At 31.0% G+C, this 9,199-nt stretch overlaps 1 protein-coding gene across 2 annotated transcripts; it reads right to left on the minus strand.

Moving 5' to 3' along the window:
• Positions 1-4,439: 4,439 nt before the first annotated feature.
• On the minus strand, positions 4,440-8,248 carry LOC129289514 (sucrose transport protein-like). 2 transcript variants are annotated; one of them, XM_054926292.1, is made up of 4 exons: positions 6,980-8,248; positions 5,224-5,287; positions 4,949-4,992; positions 4,440-4,849 (listed from the first exon to the last, which is right to left on the minus strand). In XM_054926292.1, exons 1-4 carry the CDS (start codon positions 8,219-8,221, stop codon positions 4,673-4,675), a joined length of 1,527 nt encoding a protein of 508 aa, XP_054782267.1. In that variant the 5' UTR covers positions 8,222-8,248; the 3' UTR covers positions 4,440-4,672. The 2 variants fall into 2 exon arrangements, with proteins under 2 accessions (XP_054782267.1, XP_054782275.1); XM_054926300.1 differs by lacking the exon at positions 4,949-4,992.
• Between the last annotated feature and the right edge of the window lie 951 nt (positions 8,249-9,199).

The raw sequence follows: 9,199 nt of genomic DNA on the forward strand, positions 1-9,199 counted from the left end.
AATATTTGCATGGCCAAATAGCATCTTACTAAGCACAAATCCATGATCTAAATTTACCTAATAAGAAAAGCCCCCCTTCCTTCTAAGAATGGTATTGGTAATTGTTGCATTAGGATTATGACTTTCTAAAAGTGGAAAGGTCAATGAATGAAAAAAATGAGAGCTATTGTCGAGATTTTTTGAAAGCCTTAAAAAATTATATAATCAAAAAAGATTTCTATAAAAAAGGTTCAAGAGTTGATTACCTATAGAAAAAGTGTTAAATAGCCCACAACACCCATTTAAAAGAACAATCACCTTAAGTTAATTGCGTAAAATTAATTGACCTTTTAATAATGTCTTAATTATCCTTTAATAATCACATGCAAAAAATATGAAATATTAATAAAAATGAAAACAAATTATACATTTACATTGGAGGACTAGACCTAGAAGCAAAACCTAGAGCCTATGTACCCTATAATGGGATCAAAGTTTACATAGTTCAACATATTATTATTTAAGTTTTTTTAAAATCTTTTAATTATTTTCTTTTATGAAAGGATTGATACTTTGGGTTATTTTATTATATTTATTTTTTTGAATAAAATTTTTTCCAAGGAAATACCTTTGGGTAAAAGAAAATAATTAGTATTGAAATTTGTGATGATTTAATATCACACATGGTTCATTGGTGGACACTCTAAGTGCAAATGGTGATTTAATATCATTTATGACAAATACTAAATGAACTTTCAAAGTAAATTTTCTATAAAATAATTTAGTTAAAAAATTTTCATACAAAATTTGATACCTACGATGACTTAGTATCATTTACGGTATCTTGATTGATGCTTTTAGAAATTTACAGTGACTTAATATCACTCATGGCATAACTTAAAATATGTCAAGAAAAATAATTTTTTATTTAGAAAAATAAAGAAAAGAGGATTTCAAATTCGTAATTGATGACTATAATAATTTAGTATTACTCATAGTATCTTAATTAATGTTTAAAATATTCATGATGATTTAATATCACTCGTAAAGAATTTGAATTGGATTTATTTATCTTTTAAAAAAAGTGAGAAAAAGACTCATAAGAATTAGACAATTTTTTGTAGTTATTATTAAAAAAAATCACTATGAAGACTCACGGTGATTCAGTATCACTCGTGGTCATTGAGCGATACTTTATACTTTCAATAGACTTATTGTCTCTTACGAAGGAGTCTAAAGTAAAGGAAATTGAAATAAAAGGGAAGGAAGATGAAAAGGAAAAGATAAATGTGAATGTATGCATCAAGCAAATACAATCAAATTATTCTTATTTCAATGTTACGTTAGCATATGAAAAAGTAATAATAATACACACATAAGTGGGAGGCTTTCATTCAAACAACAGTCGAAATACAATCATCCTAATGTTCTATTCCCATTTCAAAGCATATACATACAATATTTACAGTAATAATAAATATAGGAATAATAAGGCCTGGCATGGTGGTGCTTGCGAAGATTCTGAAAAAACTGTTTTCTGTTAGTAATTCTCTGGGAAAACCCAGAAAAAGAGTAATATAGTTTAGTTTTGTAGTTATTTGGAAACTGGGATTTGGGGTTGTGAATGAAATTTGCTTTCTTTTTTGGTTATGTTGATTATTGATATTGGATTCACAGGAATTGAGAGTTGAGATTTGAAGGAGGACTCTTCCGTTTATGATGTGTATATGTGAAATAGTAAATATAAATTATGGAGAAATTATACTATGTTTTTCTCTTGGGTTACAAATTGAAGTGTTCTTTCTCTGAAATGAAAATCCATCCACTCTGTGATCAGATTTTTTTTCTTTCAGCTTTCTTCATTTTCAGCCAAATTGATCAAACTCTGTTTCATTCATCAAGTGGGGTCTAATGAACCGTAGATTGAGACTGAGATTTTTTTTTTTAATAACGACTTCAAGTGGGCCAAAAACTTATTGGTAAAATGATAGAAAAATCTTTTTGAAATATGCAAATGAAAATGAAAGTTTCATAAAATGTTATGATTTTTTTTCAAATCTTTAGATACTTTTTTAACAATAATAATTTTTAGTGAAGTGACTAAAATACTCCATTTTAAAATAAAAAAGAAATATTGATAAATACTTAAACTAAAATAGTCACTAATATCTATCTTTTTAGGACCAGAGTTGTTACTTTTTTATTTTAAATTGGAGGAATTTTTATCATTTCACTGAAAAATATTAATTTTAGAGTGATCCATTGGAACTTAAGAAGAATTATAGCATTTTGCAAAACCTGATTCTCATTTATATATTTTAAAGAGATTTTTTTGATTTATTTTCCCAAAATAATTTGAATCCCAAATGTACTTTAAATTAACTGAGTCAAAAATTAATTTTTAAAAAAATGTCTCCCCCGGTGCAAATGTTTCGGCCTAATTAGTATCATGGCCCAAAATGAATGGGCATCGATCATAAATAGATGATATTTTGTATAATAAGACTATATTTTTGGGCCAAAAAAACTATATCATTAAATTTTTAATTCATTGAAGTCTAAATATTATAAATATTTGTGATTATTTTAATTAAATAATCACTACTTTTTCCTAACAATGATTAGAATGATACAAGCACTTACAAGTTTTTCTGTGTAAATTTTTTATTCACAAAAATTGTAATTTATACAGGAAAAGTTGTAATGATTGTTCCATTTTAATTATTATCAAAAAAGTAGTCATTACTTAAATTAAAATATTTACTAATGTTTACTTTTTTTGGAATCAGAGTTATTACTTTTTTATTTTAAATTGAGAGTATTTTAATTATTTCACTAAAAATTATTAATATTAGAAAGATCTATAGGGATTTGATAAGAATTGTGACACTTCACAGGATCCCATTGTCATTTCTGTATTTGATAGGGATTTTTTTTCTTACTTTCTCAAAATAATTTGAGTTCCAAGTATAATTTAAATTATGAATGCAATGGGGTTTTTTTTTTCCCACCAGTGCATATGCATAAGCCCAATTAGTATTATAGCCCATTTCGTATAAGGAAACTATATTTTTACGTCGTTTTCAAGAAGCCCAACTGAATAGTAGGCCTAACCAAATAAATCCAATCGTGTTGTAGCCCACAGTGTGGTGCAATAATACCTATATGTTGGGAAAATTACAAATAGGTCCTAATTAAGGGACTTATTTGAAAGTAAATATCATGAAGTTTTAAATACAACCAACTTGGTTGTATTTAAAACTTAATCTTTCATGTAAAATGACATAAATATCCTTGAACTCACATCCCTTTGGATAACATAGACTAGTGTTATCTGAGGGCCTGTGATTGTTGATTATTAACTAATCATCAGCCAAGATTGACCAATCAAAAAATTAATTTAAAATTTTTTTATGAATATTAGTAAGTTAATATTTATAAAGAAATCATCATCACAAATTTACAAGTACATCTTCAAGATTTAAAGTTAAAATGTCTTACATTTACTAGTTAACCTCTTACAATATTAATACTTTAATATTTAAAATTTAAATTTTGCAAATATACTAGTCAAATTTCTTAAATTTACAAGTACATCTATCAAAAAAATTAAAACTTTGATATTCATTAGTCAATCTTTTAGATTTATAAATCAACCTCATATATTTACAAATAAATTTACATAGTTTTTGTATTTGTTTTTTAAATTTTACAAATTGATTTACAAAATTCTCAGATCATCGTCCTATTTAATTTACAAGCAGGCTATGTATTTCTTTTTAACCTTATTAGGTTACAAAATTTCGAAATTTAGCTTATAGAATTAAAAGGATGTCTTATGAATTTAAAAACCTGAATTGTAAATCAATTTGAAAAATCGTTGCATAAATTCACCTGTAAATCTACTATTTTGACTTGTAAATATCAAAACATTAATTTCTTAGACATTTATTCATATTTTTAAAATGTTTGACTTGTAAGTTTGCAAATTTTGATTCGTGAATATTAAATTACTTATATTATTGTAAAAAGTTGAGCCTTTGAGTGTAAATGTAGGAAATTTGAACTGTAAATTATAAAGATTTATTTACAAACTGAAATTAAAAGAGATGAGTTCAGGGCCATTTGAGCCTTTTACAAAAAAATAGTTATTTACAATCAAGCCCTATAAAACATAGATGTATCAAATTTGAGACGTAGTTATAAATAAATTGCTAATGTCAAACCCATATCTAATTTTTCAAAAATTAATTATAAAAAAATTATATTTTTTTAATGAAAAATTAATATTATCTTTTAATTTTATATTATTTCTTTTTAAAACATCGTCTTTGGAAGACGTCTTTTGTTGTCATTGGGCCAAGAGGACGGTGACAACTTTTCTTATGATCTCTTAACTCCCAAAAAAAAAAAAATTCATGTCTATTTTATAAAACGAAATGTATATTTCAAGTAGGAGAAACGAGAATAACTCAGGTTAACAAATAGAAAAATATTTTACAAGTTGTTTAAAATAATGGTTTTTTATTTAAGCATGTGCAACGATGTTCTTAACATATTATAATCTGAGCCAATAATCTCAACACCCATTTTGTGAGAAGCATTTACTTTCTCTGCAATATGCATTTCTCGTCTTTTTCAGCCATAGTAATTTGCATAGTGCATAGAAGACGAGGGAATAGGTAATTAATTTTCAATTATTTTTTCTGGTGATCGACTCTCTCTTGGCCAACTTCACTGGCGGAGACGGCAAAAAGACAATCGATAATATGCCGCTCATCGTAGCTGCGACGGCGCCCACCACAAATCCCGGCAAGTTTCCGCCGCCGAACAATGCATCCCATGGTCCGACTGTCAATGACACTACCAACTGGGCGTAGAAAACCAGATAACATCATTAATTATAGGAGTTAATTGAAATTTTTTTACAAAATTATGAAAGAAACTTCAAAATGTCTAAACTAATTACCTGTGGTATGACAATGGCAAGGTTTAGAACTCCCAAAGATAATCCTAAACATTACAGACATAATATGAAGAACAAATACGCAATTTTTGTTGGAAAAAAACAAAACAAAACAAAACAAAACAAAGGAAAGAACACCCCCACACAGACACACAGAAATTCTCATGCAACTTTGGCTTCGAGATACGTGCATGTGATGAGATGGGGGCATATTACTTATGCGAATGAATTGAGGCTAACCAAAGTTGATAAAATAAACTTAATTATTCAATATTTACCTTGACCTGCTCCGGAGGAGCTGGAGAATATGGATGCTAGTGCGAAAGGAACACTGTAGGTAACCTGCACATCATCTATACATATCACCTGGCTTTTTTAGCTTATATAAAACAAACACACACACACACACACACACACAAGCGTTATCAGATGTAAATGTAGAGGAGAGTGATTTTCAACTATTATACTATCCATTTAAAAAAAATATAACTTTGAATCCTTAAACTTTACTCGCATTTTATTATTAGTCCTTATATTTTTTTTCAGTATTTTAGGTTCCTCCATTTTTATTTTTTTATTATTTTAAGTTCCTTCATGAATAAAGTATAGAAATAATAAAAAATAAAAATATTTAAATGTAAAATACTGAAAAAAGTGTAGAGATCAATAACAAAATGTGAGTAAAGTATCGAGATCTAAAGTTATGTTTTTCTATCAATTTATATAAACTTTCATGTCTAATGGCAATGGGTTGCTTCTTTCAAGTACCAGAGTTTAGAAGATTCTATGATAGCCTATCTTAATTAAGTGAAAGGTCTTTATTAGAGATAAAGAAATCAAATTTCCATAACTAGAAAATAAAAGATAAATCAATAATATATGAAACTTAGGATGTGTCTAATTAAATGGCTTAAATTATTTTGGTGAATTAAATTACTCTCAAACATATTTAATATAAAGAGTTTAATTGTCTTGTTCAATTTTACTTTTTTTTGTCCTACAGGTGAATTTTATTTGTAATGATGGTTGGGTTAGTTTTACTATGATTGTTGGTTTTTTAGGAGTTGATTTCAATCTCCAAATGGTTGTTTATCCTTCTTATTCACAGGAAGTTTTCTTTAAGCACCAAATAATCTTGTTTGCTCTGTATGTTTATGCCTCGTAGGCATTTTGTTCCTTGATTTGATTTTTGTTAAGCTACGATCTATTCTTTCCGGTCCTTATCCTAGTTCTAAAATGTTTCAATTTTTCACTTGTCTTAAAAAATTATTACATAAAACTTCATAAGATTTTAATTTTACCTCTAATAATTACATAAAAAAAAAGCTACACAATTTATGAGATCACTATTTTTTTTTTTGGTCCAGCTATGAGATCGCAATTAAAAGTAGGGTAAAAATAAAAAAATTATTTGGTATTTGTATTAAACTAAACACCTTATGATTTGAATTAAGGTAATAATATAGAAAATACCCAGTATGAAGGGGAAAAGGGAGTAGGTAACTCTTTGTAAGTTACTCCCTCCATTCAAAAATATAATATATTTTTTAAAAAGTTAAATATTAAAAATATAAGGTATTTTTAGTATTTTGAGGTATAATTATTATTTTTTTTTAAAGTATCCTTATTAATAATAATTTTATATTTATTATAAGATATTTAATAAGGATAAATATAAAAGGATAGAGTTAGTTAAAAAATAAATAATTATTTTATTAAAGATAAGATTTAATTAAAAATATATTATTTTTTTAAACGAAAAGAGTAGTAACTAATAGTTATATTTTGATTCCCATCCAATTATCACGTCCAACAGAGAGTGCGTTATATATATATATATATAGACTGATAAGAAAGCATAGGCTATAAAAAAAAAACAAAGAAAACATTCACGCAACTATAATATCAGTTCAAATTAATGAACAAATAAAACTTTCTTAATCAGCTTACTGAAACAAGATTTTTTTTCAAATTCTCATGGCGCTTAAAATAAAATAAAAAACAGAAATCACGTCGCACAAATTAGTAACTCACCGCCAGGGGAATTCCGAGTACAGCAAATAGCGCCAAGGCGGCGGCCTTGACACCGGCCGGCAGTGGAGGAGGTTCGTGGGAGCCGCCGGCTAACAGCCGTGAGCGCTCGGCCAACTTCGTAACCAACACCGTCGAGGCCAGGCACACAGAGAGCAAGAAATTCACTATTCCCCATAACTTCTTCAGACCTCCAACCCCACGCACCAGCACCTCCATGCCCAGCGACGCCACAAGCAGCACCAGAGAGTTGAGCATAAGACCCAATGCACCGGCGCGCACGCCCTTATCGTACGCCTCACCTTCCTCAACCTTTCCCCCGTACACATCCTTCGCCATCCAATCAGTGTCGAAAAACAAAAAGGGGAACCAAGCAATCCAGTTAAGACACGTCACCAGGAGTAAAATCCACATCGGCCTCTTGAGCTCCCGAAAATCACCCAACGGTTGTTTGAAATACCGTGAGCTCCCTGATCCCTCACGCACCGTATCATCTCCGTCATTCCCAAGTGACGGAAGTGCCCTGAGCTCCTTCGCGGACGTGAGAGCGACGATTGAGAGAATGAGCAGAAGAGCGATGGAGACGAAAAAGCAGCTCTTCAGGTTCGCGCAGTACACGTCACAGGCTTTGGTTTTCGTGGACGGAAACATATGGTGGAGCTTACTGGATGACCCGGTGGCGTATCCGAGGACATTTCCGACGGCCATGAAGAACGAGAAGAACGAATTCGCCGTCCGCGTCTTCCGGTGGTCGCCGGAGGAGAGGTCAGCCAATAGAGCTCGGCTCGGGCCTAGAATCATGTTATTGGCCACGTCGAGGATCCAAAATCCGACGACGAAGACAACGACAGATCGTGGCCGCGTTTTCTCATCCAGTGAGTCCCCGAACCAGTGGCCAAGATCAGCGGCAAAACCGATCAAGAGAACGGCGATGACGACAGCGAGTACACCAACCGCGATAAACGGGCGGCGGCGGCCGAACCGGGAAGTACAGCGGTCACTGTGGTAACCAGCAACCGGTTGAACCAACATACCGGAGATAGGACCACAGAGCCATATAAAAGCAGCCCAAGTGTGTGGAATACCGAGAAGCTGAACATAGGGAGTTAGCAAGGAGAGCTGAATAGACCATTCGAATTGAATCCCAGCTGCAATAGAGGCGACGGCGGCCATTCTCCACAGAGGGCTTGGCTCCGGCAGCGAGGCATCAGTTTGAACGGGAGGAGAAGAAGGCTGAGAAGCCATAGGAGATCGAAGAGAGAAACGAAAGAAGGCAATGGAGTGCAAGGCATGGTAAAGGGATGGAAACGAGGGGTGGACTTAAGTTTGTGAAGTCGTTATCTTGGCTTTTTGGGGGGAGAGAGAGAGGATACCGTGCGTCAGTGCGTGAGGTGGCACTCTCGAACTCTAATCATGAGCATTTAGACTCGTGATCTCTTTGGTGAATTAATTGGCCAAAATCAGCTGGTACTATTCATTCATTTTGTGCAGAGTTTGACTAAAGGATCTAATTGGCTCCATGAATAATGGGTCTCAGTTCCATTCCAATTGACTTAGGCACCACTGAGCAAGTCAAATATCCACTATTTCCTATGCATATCACAACTTGCAAGTATTTCCTTTCTTTTTTTTTTTGGTTTACCAGAAGTATTTCCTTTCACGTGACTTATTCGCGCTCAAGTTTATATTACCCGACATGTCAGTTAATTTAGTACATTGATATGACATTACTTACGATTACCCGCAATATGACGTGAGGTTATATATTCTTTCTTTCTTTTCTCTTTTTGTTCCCCGGCGGTGTTTCACTGTCTATAGCTAGAGTTGGGAATTTAAATGAGAGTCCGACCAAGTTTGATCTTTTAAAAAGTTTAAATAGTTAAACTTGATTTAAATTTTTTTTTCAGATGATTCTAATACCTGAATTTTATTTTAAAAATTATTTTTAATATATTATTTTATTTTATAAAAAATATAAAATATATTTTTTTGATATTTAAATGATGTATAGAACTCAAATATATGATATTTTAACATAAAATGACTTAAAATTAAAAAATTAATTAATATTTATTATATTTTATATGTTTTTTAAAAATAAATTTTTTTATTTGAGTATTTAGGCTTGGCCCAAATTTTTTCGGGCTAGCCTGCCTAAACATAAAAAAACTATAATTTTTTAAAGCTCAGTTTTAAATTTTTTTTGAATTGGTTTGGATTAAC

This window comes from Prosopis cineraria, unplaced genomic scaffold (assembly GCF_029017545.1).
Source record: "Prosopis cineraria cultivar Desert tree isolate PC_DT_omini unplaced genomic scaffold, ASM2901754v1 PC1, whole genome shotgun sequence".
NCBI lineage: Eukaryota > Viridiplantae > Streptophyta > Magnoliopsida > Fabales > Fabaceae > Prosopis > Prosopis cineraria.

What these genes read in the sequence shown, in the direction of transcription:
- LOC129289514 (XM_054926292.1), bottom strand. Translation starts at nt 8,221, where the DNA reads ATGGCTTCTCAGCCTTCTTCTCCTCCCGTTCAAACTGATGCCTCGCTG. An exon ending in CTCCTCCGGAGCAGGTCAAG is followed by an intron (nt 4,993 to 5,223) that starts GTAAATATTGAA and finishes TGTAATGTTTAG; the next exon opens with GATTATCTTTGGGAGTTCTA. An exon ending in TTGCCATTGTCATACCACAG is followed by an intron (nt 4,850 to 4,948) that starts GTAATTAGTTTA and finishes TTCTACGCCCAG; the next exon opens with TTGGTAGTGTCATTGACAGT.